We start from the raw sequence: 21,424 nt of genomic DNA on the forward strand, positions 1-21,424 counted from the left end.
CTTTAAGTTCTTAGGCAAAGTTTCTTTCAAAGAGTAATTTGAGTTAGGAAATATGGAAGCAGAACGCTAGATTAATTCCTTGGGAACACCTCCTTACCCTGCCCTTCTAGTGCCCATGACTAAGGGTGAGCTTTCATCTCCACATCTTGCATATGTGAATGGAGGGGTGAAAGATGAGTCGCCTGAAGGCAGCCCCAGAGGGGGGCTGTAGCTAAGACCTGCTGCTGGTTCAGTTTTCTGGCACTGCCAGTTGGGGGAGTGGAGGTCAGAGAAAGCTGAATGACAGGAAACAATTAAGTCCTGAATTTCCTTATCCTCCTCTACACAGCCAAAGCCCATTAGGATTGTGGAGAGGTTCTACATGCTCTCTACGAGTGTGACCCCAAGAAGCCATCCTTGAACTCCACGTAAGTTTAATGAGGTAAGAGCAAGCCGCTTGCTTCAACCACTTTATTTGAAAATCCTTAGTGATTTATCATGATTCTTTTTTGGCGGAGGTAGCTAATGAGGCCTAGAGTTGCCACCAGGCCTGCTAAGGCAGCCACAACCACCACAGTCTTAAAAGCAACAAATCCAGCAGCCTTGGGCCGTTTCGAGTCCACAGCATCTGGGAAGGAAGGAGACATTCAAGTCTTAAGATCATTTAAAATCAAAAGGCCTAAGTTAAAGTCTGAGGCTGCCCAGAGAAGTGATATGAAGCCTCACAGGGCTCATTTGGGAAGCTCACAGCAAGGTAAGTAGTCTTACTCCTGGAGCCAACCTCCTCCTCTCTCTGCTCTGCTCCCACGGCTGTTCCCACCTCCCCCTTGCTTCTTTTCCTTCTACAATCAGATGAGCTGACACCCGAAAAGAACCTTACTGTTTCAGCCTTTTTAACATTATGGCACTAATAGAAATGATCCCGAGTGCATGATTTCTTGCAGGTTGTTAGGGATTGAAGGCCACTTACCTTCAAATTATGGGTCTGTAATTAAGACCAGCTGGGATCAAGATAGGCGATATTAACAAGAACACAATCTAGTACAGAATGAAGTTTGGCAGGAGTAAGTCACATGCCTTCTGATTTAATAATTCACTTCTACAAAGATTCCCAGCCTGAGTGTTTCAGTCTGTTAAGTGTCTGACTCTTGCTTTTGGCTCAGGTTGTGATCTCAGGGTCTTGAGTTAGAGCCCCCAGGATGGGCTCTGGGCTCAGCCAAAATCTACTTGACATTCTCTCCCCCTCTCCCTGCCCCTCTAGTTTGTGTTCTAAAATAAATCTTTTTTTTTTTTTAAAAAAGCTATCCTGAATTTGTGTAGTAGGCAAAGATTTAAGAGGAGGATTCTACTGGGGCATTAGTGACAAAATTGGAAATAACCTGGACACCCATGAATGAAGACTGTGGCTAAGACAGAGCCGTGTGGATGGAATCCTATATAGCTGTTAGCAGTGAGGTAGTTCTCTGTGCAGATTAAATGGTTTAAAACAAGTAAAACAAATTCCAGCAAGTAGGTAGAATATGTGATAATGATGTTTCCACTTGTATTAAAGATTTTTTTTTTTTTTTAAAGGGGGCGTTTTTGGAAGAGTACACAAGAAAACTTAGAGTTATGGCTAGGAAGAGAGACTCATTCTTTTATTACTTAGGATTACCATAGGCATGTATTATTTGTGCATGGTTAAATTTAACAAAGCCAAGAACTGGAGTCTAGGAAGTGCCCTAGGCTTTAAATCCATACCTCTGAGTGAAGAGCCATTTGACAACAGGAGGATAGGTCCCGGGAGACTTACTATCATTTTCTCTTCTTCAGTGGTACCTGTGGCTGGGGACAGAGATGGGAGTTAGTATCTGACCTTGAGAATAGTGACCAATAGAGAGAGAGGTGTGTCGATGAACTTAAACATCTCTGCCCAGTTCCCTGCTCTATGTGGGTTTTGCCCACCTTTGCAGGAGACGGCATATACTTTACTGTAAAAACAGAATAAACTCTCCAGGAATATCCCCAAGAAGATTAAGTTCCCAGTCCACCCAGACTCCGCAAGAGTAACTTTTCAGAGTCACCTGTGCTGAAGATCAGGCTCCAGTCCATGTACCAAACCAGACTTGCTCATAGTCTGATCCAGAACTTGCCATCTCAGCCTTATCCTATGGGCAGGGAGGCAGTCCTCCCTGAGGTTTCTTGGAACAAGAAACCTGAGAACATTTCTTAGAACTGATAAAGAGTCCAAATAAAGCCCCCCCACTTTTTTTCATTTTATGTGAATTGTACACTCATTGGTACCCACCAGCAACCCAAGATCAAGAGTTGTAGGCTCTACTGACTGAGGTAGTCAGGCTCCCCACAGCCCTCATTCTTAAGGTTTCCAGTTCTGAGAAGATAAGTCTTGCTTTGAGGGCTCATGGTAACAAAGACTTGAAGTTTTTACCTCGCCTGTGTCTGAATGACACAGGGCAAGTCACAGAACACAGAGGGGAGTCTGGAGAGAGTTGATTGCAGATTAACGCGCTGCAGTGGAAGTAGACCTGGAGATAGAAGAGTCGAGTGGAACTGATGCACTTATATTCAGTCTGTCCCAGGGGACTTAATTGCTTACCAGGCTAGAGAGCACTTGGGCCTCAGATACAAAGGCAAAGGTCTTCACATCAAACCTCTGATAGTGATTAGGATAGGTCACAGATGAACCAACTGGATGGAAGGTAGTTCTGTGGTTGTCCAGATTGTATTCACAGCTGGGAGGTACACACCAGGGAAGAACATCAGCAACGTTATTCCCTCCCCCCCCCCCAAGTTTGACTCAACATTTGCCCAAATTCAGCCACGTGTATTCTAACACCTTGTGAACTGTTCTACCTGTGCCTTTTATTTAATATACTTTCTGATGTGGTCTACCCAAAAATATCAAGTCATGAGTTGTACATACTAGTTCTATTTTTCTAACATAGTAATACAATTTAAGTACTGATTAGTTTGCCAGGTAAACCTATCAGGAGCCTCAAGTTTTATATGTAGTTTTTACATTGGCTTAATTCTTCTTACTAATCTGAGTGCCTAGTATGTCCCAGGCAGTTAGACTGGTTACTAATGACCACAGACAAAGATTAGGGCCTTTGTGACTGTGCTCTTCTGAAACCCAGGAGGGTTTTATCTCCTCTTCACGGTCACTTTTTTTTTTTTTTTAACGTAATCTCTACCCCCAACATGGGGCTCGAACTCACAACCCAGAGATCAAGAGTCTCATGCTTTATTGACTGAGCCAGGCAGGCTCCCTTTCGCTGGTAATTTTTCATTAACTGAGCTACCTTATGGGTGGAGAATACCTACCCATCCATGATAATATTCCACTGGGGAAGTGAGGCTGGGTCCACAGTGGGTGTTGCCCAGCAATCATCTAAGACCAGCTTGATATTGGGGTCAGCCCTATTAAGGACTCTTAGTTCCAGGTAAATTGGTTGGCGGAGGTATCTCACCACAGGGTACTCCTTGTCCCCATAAGGTCGAAGGTAAGATTTGTCTGAAATGGAATAGGAACATCTTCACTATGCAAGTGGTTGATGGTTGCAGTAGGAGCTAAAGCATCACTACTATTCCATTAGTCTGGCAGCATCAGAAAGTTCAGGTTGGGGCAGAGTTCTCTGAAAGTATTTAAGCAGGGTTTCTTAGGCTCACCTGGGTAGGTTTGCATGCTCAAGGCAAGTGGACCTGGCCTCACGGAGGCCACTGGAGGAGGAAGGCTTTGGACATCAGTGTTTATTAGCAGGTCATCTCTGCTATAGTGGCACCTCACAGTCATTCTGTAATGAATGTGGGGAGGGGCCAAGTGGTAAGAATTTTAGGTTAGAAGACTGCTTTAACCTAACATGGAGCTTGAGAAGTAGCAATTTCATCACACCTGAATTCACTATCTCTGGAAATTATGCGTGGAGGGAGATCCGCCCAGAGAGCATGTATTTCGTTTTCATAGATGACTTTGCCATCCTTGAACTTAAAATTAGAGGAAGGTTAGAGGTGGGTAACCAGTGATCTTACAGTCCAATCTTAACACCTTGAAGTCTGCTCGTACTCACCTTATGTCTTGTTCCGCATCTGCTCAGGGGGATATGAAACACTGTCAGCCCTTGAGATGGAACCTTGAAGGTAGGTTGGCAGGTTGAGCCCCCCACCCTGAGGGTATCCAAATTTAGAGCTGGTTTTGTTTGGTGGCTGTAGACCTTGACATCCATAAACCCATCCTGGTTACAAAGGTCACCTGTAACTAGATGGTGTTGAGAGTTTAAAGAAACATGTCTGCCATATTAATGGTCATCTACCAACCTTCAAGTGCGGATGAAAAGAACTCTGAGAAAACTCTGAGAGGCTAAAGTGAGTTGAGGGTCAGATTATGGCTTCAAGTGTAATGTCTTGTGTCATTATGTACCTTCTTTCAAGTCTCACAAATCCTGAGTGGTTTGAGGAAGGAAATGGGTGGGGGGTGGTTAGTTGATGCAGGAACTAGTTTTTCCCATTGGCCTGATGGGATATGGTAAATAAGTAAGCACAGGGACAGAGCCAATACTGAACAAAACCACATATTCCACATCCTTAAGCAATTTGTAGGCATTTGGGTGATGTCCTTTAAAGTTTAGTAGTCCTAATTACAGGTTGGAATCAATCTTATTTAGATAATTTGCTCAGGCTCCTAATGCAGAATATATCCAGGCTACTTAAACATGGATCCATTATAGTGAGATCTACACATATGTATATTTTGGAGATATTATCTTCTTAAGGCTCTGTCATGGCAGCTACACTGAGGTTTCTGATCTGATCAGTTTCCTCACAATGTAAGCAATACAGAGTCTGAAACACTATGTTTTCCCCTATACACAAGAGCTGAGGGAGAAGAGATTTCTTACCTACAGAAACCGGTGACTCACAGACACACTCAGGATAAACCACCATTGATACAGTCTCAAGTTTAAAGGTGAAGGTCAGCTTGAGTGAAGCTAAGTAGAACTGATGGGGTAGGCATTTTTCAGAGGACTGAAAGGAGACAAGAATGTCGATGAGCAGCTGCAGCCATGGGGGCCCAGCAAAACCCAGAGTGAGGCAGGAAGGAAGTATACTGAATACCTGTAGGACACCCTCCGGAATTAATCGGGTTTCCCTTTAAACCAGAACAAGAGAGAGCCTATCACTTCTCCAGATCAGGATGCTTTCCTAGGCAGGAAATTTATTGCTTTAAACTCATGCCCCGAAATACCCAGCTCTGCATGCTCTTTGTACTAGATACTGAAGCCTGAATTAACAGATCAGATTCCAAAAAGCCGAGTAGTCTGCCAAGCCAGGTCTGAGTAAAAAGGACTCTGCAAATGTTGTCAGATGTTACTGCAAACCACCCATTCCCCGACATAAGATTACTCTCTGCTCTCCCTGGCAAATGCATCTGTTAAGAATGGCCTCAGTGTGGTGCCTGGGTGGCTCAGTGGTTAAGAAGGGCCTCAGTGAGAACAATTGAGGACAGTTCTGTTTGGATCAAGCCGCCCTATTAAAAATAGGTCGTAGAAAGGTCATCATTAGCAACTTAAAAGCAGTGCAATGAACGGAGGGGGGAAAAAAAAACCACACTCAAGAAAACTTCCATTGCAGTGGTTCAAAGAGGCTTGGTGTTTGAGAGTGAATTTCATTTATTTAAAAATTCACTTAGGCAAAGTGATCAAATGAGGCCTTCCAGAATTTGAATCCATTATATGGATAATTAAGAATTTATGGTCAGGACGCCTGAGTGGCTCAGTGGGTTAAGCCTCTGCCTTGGGCTCAGGTCATGATCTCAGGGTCCTGGGATCAAGCCCCACATCATGTGCTCTGCTCAGCAGGGAGCCTGCTTCCCCTGTCTTTCTCTGCCTGCCTCTCTGCCTACTTGTGATCTCTGTCAAATAAATAAATAAAATCTTCTAAAAAAAAAGAATTTATGGTCAAGTCATCAACTGTATCCTCAAGACTGTGCTTCAAGCGAGGCTTCCATAAAGCTCAGTGGTTCATGCTTGGAACATACTTTGATTTTGAGTAGGGTTTTGCTGAAGTGCAATCTCAAGCCCTTGGAGTCTTCCTTATGGATCCCATGGTCATGCAGCTGGCTTAGAGCAAAGCTCCTGTTTTCAAAGCTCACAGATGTTAACTTCCAAGGAAACTCCGGTATGGTGAGCGTCACATGTGTGGCATTACAGTTCACGGGATCTAGAAGGAATGGCCGACACGATGCCTGTGATCAGCTTTAAGGCCCCGGAACAGTGTCTCCCACAACTGGAGTTGCCCTTTCCTAGGGCCTTACCTGATATACAAAGCACTCGTGTTATTAAGATGAGCTTCTGCCCAGTAGATTCTTGTATCAACTTCAGAGGCGCTGTGTAGAGGTGCCTGTTACCTTGCTGAGGGTGGGATTTGGAGTAGAAACAGTTTTAAAGACACCTGTTTACTTGAATTTCTAACCAACACTGGAAGAATCGTCAGAGCAAACGTGCTTAAGTATTGGCACTATTTTGGCCCAAGTAGAATTTGAGCATCTTGTCTAGGGACTGTTCATCAGGTGTTCTAGTTTTAAAATCTTGTATTTCATAACATCTGGCAAGAGGCTTGGTGTTTTACTGATAGGTAAAGTAAACTTAGTGTTTTACTGATAGGACTTATAGGTGATTGCTAGGCAGATGTGAGCAAAAGCTGATTTTATGGTAACAGCATTCAGAGAAAGTGTTTGCAGGACATATAATCAATGTCTAACAGGACTGTTCTTGTTAAGATGGCAGACATTTAAGCTCTTTCTTAGGTGCCAAGACCTGTTCCAAGTACTTTGGCACATTAACTCATTAACTTCATGTCTTGATTGCTGGCCCTCAAAGCACCAATTCCTACAGTAGAACCATATTATAGGAAAATGAGAAAACAGAACACCTTAATTCATAGAAGAATTTAGTGCCACCTCCCATCACATTATAGAATCAGTATTCATCTATTGGAAGAACGATCTGTTCTGTTCACCCTTGCATCTTTAGTTTTCAGTGCAGGGCTTAGCACATTAAGATACCTGTCAAATCAGTTGTATTCTCAGTTCATATGAACACATGGTTGAGAGGACACTTGGACTTAGAAAAATACTGGTCTGTGCTTGGGTGGTGGTACAAGGAGATTCACACCTACCACATAGTCAGTCACTCCGGTGGCATTGAATGACATTTGGATGCTCAGCTTTTGTTTCTTGAAGAAGATACTATATCCTTGGGTCACGGCCTCCTGAAAAGTCAGAGTTTGGACTTTTGGACCATCACCAACCTCCATGATCCATCTCATCAGAGTCTTGGAATCCTAAAGACACAAGTTTCATTTAGAGGGCTGGTGCTCACCTTAACCCCGAGACTACTTGTCTATTTAATGTTTTATTTCATTTTTTATTTTTTAAGGTTTTATTTGTTGGAGAGAGAGAGAGAGAGAGAGAGAACAAGTGTGCACACAAGCAGCAGGAACCTCAGGCAGAGAGAGAAGCAGGCTCCCCGCTGAGCAAGGAGCCCGATGCGGGACTCGATCCTAGGACCCTGCAATCATGATCTGAGCGGAAGGCAGACGCTTAACCGACTGAGCCATCCAGGCATCCTATACTTAATATTTTAAAATCAGGATTCAAGTTAGGTTACTTTCACTATAAAAGTAAAGTTACTTAGGTAATTTAAACAATTACTTCCATACCGAATTTTCATCAGCCATGCCCGGAAGAACATTGAAGGTAAACTGGAAAAAAAGAAACCATGATGTGAGGTGTTGATTTAGAGGAGCAAGTTTCTGAAATCACACTACCTGACAGCATGTGCAAAATGCCCAGAGCAACTGCTATGTAGTTCTTACACCAAGAGGCCTGATAGTGGGTATAGTAAGAAAAGGCACAGGTTGACTCATGAAAACTAGCTGTCCAGCTGTCCTCTTAGGTATCATTTCATCTCTGAGCTTCTGATCGGAAGATCTAAGCTCCCTTCCAGTTTTAAGTTAAGACAGTGGATTCTTAGGTGCACATTTTTTACCTTCATGCATAGGAATCAAGAATTAGGTCAAACCACACAGTTCTATCATTGTTCTAATAAAACATGAATGTATTTTAGTTGTCCATTATCAATATTTGTTAGGTTAGACTATAAACTTCCTAAATAGGTGATTGGAATATGGTGCTTTTTAACTATATCCTATCATCTGGCATAGAACCTGGGACATGATAGCTATTCCATTTGCTGAATGATTATTATTAACGTGACTGCAGCTACCAATGGAATCTTTTCTACTACCAGGTATGATGTGCTGAGGACTGTATATACCCTCTCAATTTTTATCGCCACCCTCTGAGATATTATTGCCCCCTCTTTCGGATCTGGAATCAAAGGCTCAGTGTGGTTAAGAAATCAATCCAAAGCCACTCAACAGATTAGTAGTTGAATACAGGATTGTAAGCCTGATCCTGTTCCTAACCCCAGCTCTGTGTAGACCAGCACATTTCCCCTGCAGTAGCCATGAGAAGCAGTCACCCTGCTTCACTCACAGACATGGAATCCTTTGTGCAGATAGTGGATCCGGCATGCTCCTGAGTTTCTTCTGCTTGCACAACTGGACAGCTGATGTGATATATGAAAGTCGTAGATGGTAAAGCAGTAGTATTGTCCAGGAGGCCGATGGCAATCAGGTGCTGGCCATGCTGTGTGTAAATGGCACGATAAGAAGAGTAAGTGCTGGGACCTCCGTGGGAAAGCCAAATCCGTGATATCATTGGACCCAGCCGAGTGGCGCAACTCTTGAGGTTACCAGTACCACAAGTTCTGGAAGGTACCTCATTCCCCTATCAACAGACTCTACAACTAGCCTTTTTAGGTATCCCAGGAAGACGCCAGTCTTGGCAGCAAATAGCTCCTTGAGCTTCAGGGATTGGAGTTCTACTTTTGAATTCTTGACATTTACCTTTGTCAGAATATCATAGTTATGGCTAATTTGGAGTCTCTACCCAAGTCATTCTCACATGTATTGAGCACCTACATAGCAGCCATTGCTCCGGGTGGTAGACAGAGCCAACTTTGGTATTTCCCCTGGTTTAGGGAAGTCATAGTCTCAAGTAAGGGAGAGCCACCCTTTTTCTATAAAATAGCAGTAAATATTTTAGGCATCTTAGGCCACATATGATTTCTAGCATATACTTTAAGTCCTTAAAAACCTAACTATTCTTAGCTCAAGGACCATTACACACATGCACACGTGCATACCATGAGCTAAATGTGCCCACCCCCAGGTTTTAGTTTGCAAACCCTTGATCTACAGGAAATCAATCCTAAGCTCCCAAGTTGCTAAGGGCTATTTCAGAAAGGGAAAAATTACTAAAGATCCTCACCATGTAATTAGATGAAGTGGTCAGTTAAATATGCAGATTTCTACCGTGTATCTCAGACCTAAGTCATTAACTAAAGGAACTAAAGGAACTAAGTCTATACTTTCCCAATTCCCCAAGGGAGTCTTTGCACACAAGCTGGAGAACTGCTTGACAGGTTTCTTTTACGGCTCCCAATAACCCTGATTAGGCAATACCGTTGCTTGGCAATGGAGAAAACCCTATTGCTCAGCTGCTATTTTCCTTCCCACACCTGTTTTTATAGCATAGCAGTTCTGTTTGCCAGCACCAAAATAGCCTTCCCTTTCCCATGGAGGTTACAGATCAAAATAGCTCCTTTTGAGCGTTTGTTCTATCTGCATCTTATCATTCATCTTTAGATACCCTTTGGAGAGGGTGCCATGAGCAAAGAAAGAAAGATTAGCTCACTTGCTAGAGATCACAACTAGATAGTGGCAAAGCCAGGACTCACACCAAGGCTCCAACTTCAGGATTTCTCAACCTCAGCATTATTGGCATTTCAGGCCTGAAATCCCTGTCAGAGGGGGCCCCGTGTGCAATGTGGGCTATTTAGCTGCAATCTCAACTTGTACAGACAGCCCCCCCACTCTAGTTGTGGCAGCCAATAAGGTCTTCAAAATGTTTCCAAACCCTGCCAAATATCCCCTGGGCAGACAAAACAGAAAGCAAAAACAAAACAATACAAAACAAAAAACAAAAAAACAACCAACCAATGTCCCAATGCTTAGGGACATTAAGCAACCCTGGTTGAGAATAAAAGCTCTACCTTCAAGCCTATACCCTTAATTAGTAGGGTTACTAGTAGTAACTACTAGGTTACTAATTCCCAAATCACTCTTCAAAGCTATTACTTACCACTCTTTTGGTACAGGTCTCATATGGGACATTCAGGATGAGCTTTTCTGAGTCCAGGATGGAAATGCAGTTCCATGATTTAAAACTAATGGGATCTACAGAAGCCAGAGCAAAGAGCCAAAAAGTACATTTCAGTGGCAAAGTAAACCAAAGCTACTAAGCCAGTCCTGCCAATCCATTTCTAAGTTATTTCAAACCACTTCACGTTTTATTGTCCCATCTGGTGATAGGACCCAAGCTTTGAGAGATGCTGTGATTTGCAACTAAAAAAATTCCCAGGGGATTCGGAGATAAATTTCTGAGGAAAGACAAGGTCTTCCACTCTTGGTGGTATCATGCAAATCAGAGACCCCTAGGGCGTCATGGTAATTGGATGCCAGTTGCTCCCGAGTGTGTATTCTGTTCACCTGAAAAATGGGGCTAGCCTTGAGCCCAGGCCTTCCTACTAAGACGAAGATAAGAATATACACATTACCTACCCACCACAGATGCATGCCATTTTTCGGCGCCCAGATTGCTTGGAAATTCCACTACCATTCTATTTTCATTGCAAAAGACAGTACCTGAAGAGAAAAGGAAGCAACTGGAGTATATATGAGCTGTAGGAGACAGGATTCCTCCAGAAGTATATGGAGGACCTCTTCTCCAATAGGTATCAAGGAAGGGTACCATTTTTGAGAGGCAAAGCTTGACCCCCCACCCTCAAGGAGCTCACAGATTGGTGGAAAAGATGTACTTACTGTGCAAGATACTAACTATAAGAAAGATATCAAATGCCTGGGGCTTTCTGAAGTTCTAGCTTAGGTTTAACCACGCATACAGAGACCAGGCTAGAACCTTGACAGCAGAGCTGATGGAGGTGGGGATGGTAGGTCTGTGAAGAACTGGAGAAGAAATGTTCTGTCTAAACACTTTTGAACTTGCAGTTTAAAAACAAAAAACAAAAAACCCTACATGGAGCACCTGGCTGGCTCAGTCGGAAGAGCATGTGAGACTCTTGATCTTGGGGTGGGAAGTTCGAGCCCCACGTTGAGTGTAGAAATTACTTAAGTAAACTTCAAATAAAATGCCTCATGTAAGCCAAAGGACACTTCTTAAAGGCTAAATTCTTTTTTAGCCTTTTTTTTAAAGGCTAAATTCTTTTTTAGCCTTTTTTTAAAGGCTAAATTCTTTTAAAGGCTAAATTCTACTTATAATCTGCTACTCTACATCCTCTCGCTCAGGGGAAAGTTTGAAAAGCTCTTATGAGTGGAACAATTTCAGTTTTGTCGGTTATGCTGATGCTTTCCTTAAGTACGAATTTGGGTTTGAAAATGACTACTCCTGAAGTTGGGGGCTCAGTATTGTGTTTCACTGTTCTTTAGATAGATACCATAAATCTTGAGGTAATGAGGGAGTAGAAAGTAGTATGGGTGTTTTGCGAGATCTTTTGTTTAGCTAGTATAGCAAGCCATAGGAGAGCAATGGAAAAATCTTTTGACTTGATCAATGTAAGAAAAGGGTGAGTCAAGATTGTCTGAGCCGTATTCAGGTTTCCTAGCTATCTAGTTGCAACCTGTTTTAGAGATGCTAAGAGCATTTCCCCTCACCCAACAGGCATACCTGGGAAGACAGGATCTCCCAACTGAAAAGCACCTGTTGAGTTCACTGAAGTCACAAGGATGAAGAATAAAGAAAGTGACCTGTAGGTGCTAAAAGGGGATTGGAGAGGATTAAGGAGGAATGAATTTCAACAGATAAGGCCATCGTGTCCCCTCTCTCTACTGTCAGGATTACTCACCTCCAATCTGCTCTAAACCAGCTTGAGGGGCTCCCACACACTCCCTTCTGTCCGCACGCCATGACCAAATGTATCATCAAATCAGCCAGGTAGGTGGGTGGGCGCCTTCTTTTTTTTTATAGCAGAAAACAGGATGTGACCCTGCCCTCTCCCATTGGAGACACCTGAGTCTTCTCCAGCCCTCCCAGCTGAGAGAGAGGGATTTGGAACAGAAGAGGCTTTCTGGAAGGCCTGAAGGAAGCATCATTCTGCCCTTTCTGACACTTGCATTTCCGTTATTCTACCAGGTGCTCTGCAGGCTGCCATGAAACCAGAACTCCCTGAAATTGGCTCCAGGTGAATGAATTGGTGTTTTTCTACATAACACTGGGCAAAATTAGTTTCTTTGGGCAAAATATTTACAACTCCAATGTAGAGTGAAAGAAGGAGGTGGGTTTTATTGAGGAATGAATATCTCTTGTTCATACCACCTTTCCTTTAAGTAATCCCCCTAGTCTCCTGGCTATTGGAGACATTACCCTGGTAACTAACCTTTACAGAAAATGGATGGTATAAAGGGGCGCCTGGGTGGGTCAGTGGGTTAAAGCCTCTGACTTTGGCTCAGGTCATGATCTCGGGGTCCTGGGATCAAGCCCCAGATCAGGCTTTCTGCTCAGTGGGGAGCCTGTTTCCGCCCTCCCCACCGCCTCCCTCTCTGACTACTTGTGATCTCTATCTGTCAATAAATAAATAAAATCTTTAAAAAGAAAATGGATGATATATTATTTACCCCAAGTATAAAAGTTAAAACTACTGCAAAAAAATGCAGGCCATTATAGAAGGCTACAGAGAAAAGGAAAAAGTCACCTGTAATCTTGCCACTGCTAAGATTTAGGTATGTAACTTTATGGACTTTTTATACAAACACCACACACACTCAAAACCAACAACTTCGGATCAAAGTTTAAGTTATGTTTCATAACCAGCTTTCACTATTTTACATGTGGTGGACATTTTCTTTATCAAACATAAAGATTGCCATTACCATTTTTAAGGATGCCTCATGTTCAATGTCTAGATAAATCAGTGTTTAACTGTTCCTAATGATGGACATTAAAAAGCTTCCAGTTTTCCAGTTCATCCAGGATGAATTCCTGGAGGTAGAAATTCTGGGTCAAAGAGAGGAGTGATCTAAATAAGAGTGTCATATTGTACCAGTGGGGAGTTTACACATGGGAAAAAGGAGGCAAAGCAACTTGTCCCAGCCTGTTGACAACCGAATGTCAGAGCCATGTTGAGAACTCAGATTTTCTAAGGCCCAATCGACATATCTTTTCAGCATCTCTCACTGCAATTTGAGAACCTAGATGTCTGCAACCCTTGTTCTATTAATAGGTGATTAATGTTCAAATTCTGTGCAAGTTGCGGGGTCACATTTGCAATTATTGTGTTGTCTTTGTGGTGTAACTTTAGGAGTAATCTCCACTCCCCATTACAGGTTTCTGAAATGCAATTGTAGGTTAGAGTAGTATTTCCCCAACCTCCTTGACCCAAACATCACATGCATCTCTCATTAACAGCACAGATTCCTGGGTCTCACCCAAAAGCTGTGGAATCAGGCTTCAGGGGAGCATCCAGAGCGGATGGATGTATTGTTTAACAAGCACCCCAGGTGAGTCTTAAGATCAAGGAAATTTGGCAAATACCTGGAGGGACAGAGGCAAGAAAATGAGTGGTTGCTAGCAGTTATTAACTTCTTCATGGGAATTAACCCATTCTGTTATAAGGAATTGGGGAGCCAGAGCAAAAGCCAAGATAAGCAAGTTTCTGGGAGAAGACGTGTTGAAAGGATTTGGATTCTGAGCAGAGGCACAATAGCAACAGTTAATCCTTTCCTCTGAAGCGTATTTTCTGAAAAGTGACACCTGTTCTGCAAATGTGAAGGTATTCTACCATGATGGTTAAGACTATGATGGGAAGGCAGTAGAGGATGGAGTGTGGAGGGATGATTCCGAGAGACCTGGTCAGAAGGTGGTCAGAGAGCCAATAGGCGAATGTGTTACTCTACCTTCTGAGGTCCCACCCCCAGGCTCTTTCCCCCCTTCCCCCATGCTGTGCTTTTTCTCTAGAGTGTTAGGTCTTGCTTTAGGAAGGGCAGCTCTGGTCTCAGCCCCAAACTTGGGGTTCTGGGAGATGAAAGGGCAGCACAAAAGCCCTGAGCGGGAGGCATGGAGAGAAGGAGGATCCCTGTGGACACTGGAGAAGGTGGTGAACCCACCAGAGACTTATTTCATTAGCACACTTCGCTAATCACTACAAGGTATTTCCTCTCCTCTCCGAATGGGTCTCTCCTGGAGTGTCTTGAGATGACTTACCGCTTGCTAATCGCCAGGCATTTCTTGAAGGGAGCTTTAGGTTGTTATGCATAGGACCAAGAGTGTTGTTGCCCCATCTGGGCAGGTGCCCTCCTTACTTCTGAAAACCAGTTCTTACAAACGACAGTTTAAAATTCTTAAATTCCAAGCTTTTTGTCTTATTTTCTACAATATGAACATATTAATAGAATACAGCCTAAATGTTATCATCAGGAGATGGTTAGATGAACCATCATCAAATACTAAGATGGATCTGTGGATTCAGGTGATCTGTGGAGGCTGATATTGAAGATGTCCACAATGAAATCGGAGCTTGGAGGTGTATAATTGTTTTCATATTTTACTTTAAAAAAAGAAAGAAACCGTGTGTGTGTCTATACATTTATGTGTCTGTGCATGGGTATATAAATGTGCATTTGCACTGAAAAGCCAGGAAGGCATTTCCGGAGAGCTAACCGTGTTACCCAGGGAAGAAGACCATGTAGGTCTTTAGGCGGTCCAGCCCAGTCCAGCTATGCTCGCCATTTATAACTGTTGTCGGTTCCGATTGGTTTGTGCTCTTCTTCTACTACTGGTTAGAAATGTATGTGCTGTATCATCTGTAGAAATAGGGAGGTGGAAACTCCTGTTTTCTGACTTTATTTTTTTCTGTATTGATTGAATTGTCTTGTGATAAAATAACAATTAAAATAACTTTAGGGGTTCCTGGTTGGCTCAGTCATTAAGTGTCTGCCTTTCACTCAGGTCACGATCCCAGCATCCTGGGATCGGCCAGGCCTCCAGCTCCCTGCTCGGTGGGAAGTCTGCTTCTCCCTCTCCCACTCCCTCCGCTTGTGTTCCCTCTCTCACTGTGCCTCTCTCTGTCAAATAAATAAAGAAAATCTTAAAAAAAAAAAAGACCCTAATATTAAAAAAATAAAATAAAATAACTTTAAAGTGATAACAGCAGTAACAGTAAATCTGAGTTGTATTTAAGCGAATAGTGTAAGCTATAGAATCAAAGGGTCCTGGGTTCCAACTTCCTGAAATAAAGGTATAACACCCGAGTGAGTGGATTTGGTTCATGAGGCTTCCAAAGTCCATATCCCTATTGTAAAATGAAGAAATGATGCCTAAGAGGTTTAGTAACTTGCTCAAGATCATATGGAAAATTAGCAGCAGAGCTCCAGTGATAAACTAGGTCTCAATGTCCATTCCCAAGCTCTAATTCATTATGATTTTTCTCTCTCTTTCTCCCTCTGTGTGTGTGCGTGTCTGTGCATGTATGAGGGGGTGTTTTAAAACTCAGTTTCAGTTAGCTTTAGAAGTACAAGATGGCATTAATTAGAATTTAGCAGTATAAGATAAATAAGAAGTCTAGAAACTTCCACCAGCTATGCTAATAGCACTTAAAATAGCTTTCAAATGTCAGATATGAATTTAACTTGGGAAAATAAGTTAGACTATGTCAATGAGAATGTTCGTGAACATCATATGGTAGTTCCTTTAACACTGTAACTCTACATTGTTAATGTCATTTTCCCCTTTGGTTCTTTAGACAGATCCAAGTTGAATAAGCTTCCTGATAATCATGGGCTCAGAAAGAACTAGGACAAAGGCATACAAAGTTTCAATGACCTGTAAATATAAGGATAGGGAAGCTTAGGGAAAAGGATGACAGAGATGGCTCAGAAGCTCTAAATAAAAATCCGTTTATATACAAGTATTAACATGAATTGCTCCACAGGTAGCTAGGGTAGTGGTTACCACAGAAATAGAGAAAAGGTTTCCTTGGCAATGCAGTTTATTCCTTTTAGTTGATAGAATATATGTTAAATACTAAAGTTCTGAAGCTGATGCAGAGATCTGTTGCAAAAGTCACAATCTTCCACTTCTTCCTATACTGCTGTCCCTTATAATATGCTTGAGGTCAGCTTATTCCCTGTGCCCTTCCTTCCCCCCTTGAATCTGGCTGGTTTGATCAACAGAATGTGGTAGAAATGGCAATATGCCAGTTCTGAGCCTCGCTCTTTGGAGGTCTTTTTATTTAGAGCTAGAACCTCTAATTTAACTTAAAATGAGATCATTAGAGTGGGCCATAATGCAGTATGACTGCTGTCCTTAACAGAAGAGGAAATTTGGGCACAGACATACACCAAGGGAAGATAATGTGAAGACAAAAGGAGAAGATAGCCATCTATAAGCCAAGGACAGAGGCCCAGAACAGTCCCTCACAGCCCTTAGGAGGAGCCAACCCTGCTGACACTTTGATTTCAGATTTCTAACTTCCAGAACTATAAGAAAAAAATTCTGTTGGCTAAGCCACCAAGTTTGAGGCACTTTATTGTGGTAGCCCTAGAAGACAAATACATATTCTCAGATTGAGATACAACTGTGTGTGACTATAAAATATGTTCTCATTTTACTGTAACATGGTAAGGGATAGGACCAAAAAACCCAAGTCCTAGTTGTTGTTACTTAGGAAAAAATGCAGAGAAAAGAAGTTTTAAGAAAATGCAGTAATTAGGGGCGCCTGAGTGGCTCAGTGGGTTAAACCTTTTACTTCAGCTCAGGTCATGATCTCAGGGTCCTGGGATTGAGCCCCACATCGGGCTCTCTGCTCGGCAGGGAGCCTGCTTCCCCCTCTCTCTCTGCCTGTCTCTCTGCCTACTTGTGATCTCTCTCTGTCAAATAAATAAATAAAATATAAAAAAAAAGAAAATGCAGTAATTATACACCTATGATTGACCTAAAGAATGGGGAGAGAGTTCTTACTTTTCTAGTAGTAGTAGTTCTGCTTCTACTCTACTTCTGCTTCTATTTCCAGTAGGATGACTACTAATTTACGTTCATTGAGTAATGACTATACACCACACACTGTGTGAAGTATTTTACAAAGACTAACTCTATCTAGTTACTTGCAACAGCCCTGTAAATAATATTACTTGCAATAACTCTGTGGAGTTTTCTCTTCATTTTATTGGCAAGGAAATGAAACTCGGAAGTAATCTGTCCAAATGAACGTCAGAATCTAATTTCTGGTTTAGTGTCTGTCAGTCTCTGACTTAAGAAACTGTGTTCTTAACCGTTACTGTGTTAGAACTTTGTTTCAACACAATGCATGGTGTTCACATTTGCCTGGTTTCCAATCCAACTATCAGCTTTGAGAGAACTGAATGGTTTTGATGGTATTTGATGATCTGCTAAAGGGTATTAAACATACCTCCCTTGTGGTAAATTCTGCCATCTTGAAACAAAATGGCAGCGACTATTGGTTTCCCAGTGATCATTATTCTTGCAATTTTTTTTAAGAACTTAAGCTTTGGGTAAGTATTCATGTCCTATGAGTTTATTGATTGAAGTCCTCAATTCACAGAGCCACTAATTAAGGAGAAAGGGGAAAAGGCAAAAGAAAAAGGAAATTTGTCTAGCTAATAAAGCCAGCTGATTGAAGTGTAGAATTTAAATTCATAGTCCCTGCTTAGACTATCCAGTGTTCACATTTTAAAGAATTTGTTTTTGGAAACCTTTCTAAAACTCTCCACTGTTACAATGTAATGCCATCTGGGATTTAGCATTTATAAAATGTGCAGTTAAGAGATGCCAAGAGATTCCTCATGCAAACCAGATGGTACAATAACAGCTCTGTCTGTTTTTCTGGCAGAGAAATGGGGCTTTGAATGGCTTGAAACTTATGTGAATAAATTAAGCCCAATCAATACTTCAGGGACATTACAATTTCAATAGTCGACTTACCCACCTAAATATTTTCATAAATGTTTTCATTTGGAGAAGAAAAAAACAAAAGTGCAGACAATGGTTCCTTTGATTGCCTCATGTTTGTATTTAACAATGTTTCTAAGAAAAATACCTCCAATGACCCTCAACGTGGGAAAGAACGTTTCTCCGTATTTTAAGAGTGGTATATGTGTTTAAATAAGAAGCAAGGTTTTTCAGTCTCTTTTGAATAGGAAAAATCCACATTAGATAGGTTGAAGAGTTTTATTGCTATGCAGAGGAGAAAAAAAAATACATGTGTAAGTGACATTTTCTGGATAATGGATTTGAAAATGTCTACCTCAACAGGTAGGTTTCTCACAAACCCAAGTTCAGCACATAAAGTCGTGTATTAATGATGCCTTTTTTTTTTTAAAGATTTTATTTAGTTATTTATTTGACAGACAGAGATCACAAGTAGGCAGAGAGGCAGGCAGAGAGAGAGAGAGGAGGAAGCAGGCTCCCCGCTGAGCAGAGAGCCCAATGTGGGGCTTGATCCCAGGACCCTGGGATCATGACCTGAGCCGAAGGCAGAGGTTTTAACCCACTGAGCCACCCAGGCGCCCCTTAATGATGTCTTTTATGACCTTGCTTAATTCCTGTAAGTTTTCTGTGCAACAACAGGGCTTTTGTAATCCTTTTTAATTATTTTCACTTTCTGTTTTTGCTTTTATTTTCATTAGAATTCATAGTAAGATGCTCATTAGATGAAGTAATCTTGTTAAAAGCAAACATTTTGCTTAGGTCTTTTCTTTTTCCTTATTAGGTGAAAATGTGCTTCCCTACCATACAAGTGAATTTCCTCTGTAATTAGGCATGAATAGCTTTGGAGAACAAATACAAGCTGCTTTTGAAAACCGGATCTCTTGAGGTATAGTGGGTAATCTCATTAATAAAAATATGTGTTTCTGGATTGCATGAGCCACTGAATTTCTTTCCCAATTAGCAATGAATGGTTTTTCAGAACAAAGGAGAGTTTGGTTTCCACTTTGCTGGCATTGGTTTGCCTTGGTGTAGACTGGAGGTACCAACTACTACTAATCTTTGTTACTTCCATCTCTCTCCCTGGGCAAAGGAACACACAGGACTCTGTTTTATAGATAAGACAGAATCCCAGGTAAATTCTCCATCCAAGGGCTACTTCCTCTCAGCCAGGATTGGATTCCAGGGTAGATGGGACAACTGCTTACAACACTCAGCTGTCATGTAGCTGGGTGGTGGCAGGAGAGGCCAGAAAATGATAAACACAGCAGTAAAAAGTGGACAGTGCCTTTGCTTTTTGCATGGAGGGGGAGACCCTTAGTGAGAGACTCTTTCCAAGTGCTTTCCCTGGGCTCCCAATTAACCCTTTTTTTGTGGGTCATTGGCAAAAAAAAAGAGTATTTGGGTCTATGGGCCTCTCAAAAGTAAAATAGTTAAATGCTTGAAATGTCAGGTAATAAGTGAGGGTTCAAGAAAACAAAGGAGGAAAGGAAACCTACTCCCTTTGAACCTAAGTGGCAGCCAGAGGAACACAGAAGTCCATAGCTAGATGTTTCTCTAAAGTTATACTAATATGGCAGAGTATAGGCAGGTGGGGGAAGGGCAGGTTTTTGTTACAAGAGAAGTTGATGAAGGCCTTGCCTTGCTTGGTAATGGAACAATTTGGGAGAGGGTCATGGACATTTAAGTCTGACCCTTAAAGTCTCTCCACTAGTGTATAGAGCAGATATTTTTCTCTGAGCTTCAAAGAGCCCAAGAGCATACTGTTGGAACAGATTCAACTACTTATTTCCACAAGGCCAATTACCATCAAAACATAAAGTTACAAGCCACAGTTGCCCCACAATTACCTAGACCCCTCATGAACAGTTAGGGTCTAAATTATATGCAAAATCTGTCTTATTTTCATTAATCTCTGCCCTCATCATCTTCTACCAATTTTTTTCCTTTGTACTTGGAGAAGTACGGTAGAAAATAAGAAAAAAAGACCAATTACTAAGTTTTAGTTCTCTACTCCCTTAGCCACAATCACATGGCTTCTTCCCATTTATAAAACCATACTTTACAGTTTGTAAGAAATTTTATCTCATTTCACTTTCACTACTATAAGCTTAGATGATGATATGATCATGAGCAATATTCCCTGATTTTAATATTTTAAATATTTTAATATTTTTTCTTCACAAAGAAATGGAGATTCAAGTAGATGCTGTAATTTCTTCTAGATCATATGGACTTCAGGTCTTCTAGGTCTAAGTTCAACCCCCTTGGAAGAAGTTTTTCCAAGCAGATGCCAAAGGGTACCAGGATATTTACTATTAAACAAACAAACAAACAAACAAACAAACTCAGATGTCTTACTGTTTCACAGGAGAGTTTAGGTCCAAGTCATAAACACTGCTGGAGTTGAGAAACTTCCTTCTCCTCCATTTTCAACACTTCTTCTCATCTGATGTTTACTGAGGCCTGTACTGGTTCTATTAGGGGGACAACTTTTATAAAAAATTTCTGTTTGCTTGAAAAGAACATGTATTTTCTAAAGAGTATAGAGTTCTACATAGGATTGTTAAATCAAGCTTTTTAACTGTGTTCAGATCTTTTGTATTTTTACTGATCTTTAGTCTGATATATAATGTCAAGATGGTGTATTAAAATCTACTGTGATTGTGGATTTGTTCTTTCTCTTCTAATTGTATTAATTTTTTTTCTATTTTGGGGCTATGTTATTATGTACATACAAGTTTAGGACTATCATATTTTCTTGATGATTTTTTCCTTTCATCATTACATATTATCTGTCTTTATCCCTAGCAATATTTTTTTGGCTTAAACTGTATTTTGTCTGATGTAAATATAGCTATACTATTTTTTTGGTCAGTATTTCCTTTTTATTAAGATTTGATTTATTTATTGAGAGAGAGAGAGAGTGCATGTGCATGTGTGTGGCAGGGAAAGGCAGAGGGAGAGAGAGAATTTCAAGCAGATTCCATGCGGGGTGCAGAGTCCAAAGCAGGGCTCTATCTCACCATCCTGAAATCATGACCTGAGAGGAAATAAAGAGTTGAATGCTTAACCAACTGAACCATCGAGGTGCCCCTGTCAACATTTTCTTGATGAAACTTTTCCATTTTTTGTTTTCAATTTTTCTGCAATTTTATATTTTAGCTCTATTAGAAATAAGATATGGCTGCGTCTTCTGACTGATGAACTTGATCCATTTACATTTTTTTCTTTTTTTAAGACTTTATTTATTTATTTGACAGAGAGAGATCACAAGCAGGCAGAGAGGCAAGCAGAGATAGAGAGAGA

At 41.4% G+C, this 21,424-nt stretch overlaps 1 protein-coding gene and 1 long non-coding RNA gene across 2 annotated transcripts; one reads left to right on the forward strand and one right to left on the reverse strand.

Annotated features, from left to right (window-relative positions):
• Nucleotides 1-464: 464 nt before the first annotated feature.
• On the reverse strand, nucleotides 465-12,085 carry ZP2 (zona pellucida glycoprotein 2). Its single transcript, XM_047714417.1, has 18 exons — nucleotides 12,024-12,085; nucleotides 11,846-11,934; nucleotides 10,723-10,806; nucleotides 10,244-10,338; nucleotides 8,534-8,686; nucleotides 7,696-7,737; nucleotides 7,153-7,317; nucleotides 6,290-6,386; nucleotides 6,014-6,195; nucleotides 4,875-5,001; nucleotides 4,047-4,234; nucleotides 3,872-3,963; nucleotides 3,649-3,773; nucleotides 3,304-3,493; nucleotides 2,576-2,711; nucleotides 2,408-2,504; nucleotides 1,720-1,803; nucleotides 465-607 (listed from the first exon to the last, which is right to left on the reverse strand). The coding sequence occupies exons 1-18, from the start codon at nucleotides 12,083-12,085 to the stop codon at nucleotides 465-467; spliced, it is 2,151 nt and encodes a 716-aa protein (XP_047570373.1).
• Nucleotides 11,838-12,516, forward strand: LOC125091032 (uncharacterized). The gene is made up of 3 exons (XR_007124557.1): nucleotides 11,838-11,927; nucleotides 12,014-12,112; nucleotides 12,311-12,516. It is a non-coding gene; the product is annotated as an uncharacterized LOC125091032 (long non-coding RNA).
• Nucleotides 12,517-21,424: the final 8,908 nt, after the last annotated feature.

This window comes from Lutra lutra, chromosome 18, assembly GCF_902655055.1.
Source record: "Lutra lutra chromosome 18, mLutLut1.2, whole genome shotgun sequence".
NCBI classification, from domain to species: domain Eukaryota; kingdom Metazoa; phylum Chordata; class Mammalia; order Carnivora; family Mustelidae; genus Lutra; species Lutra lutra.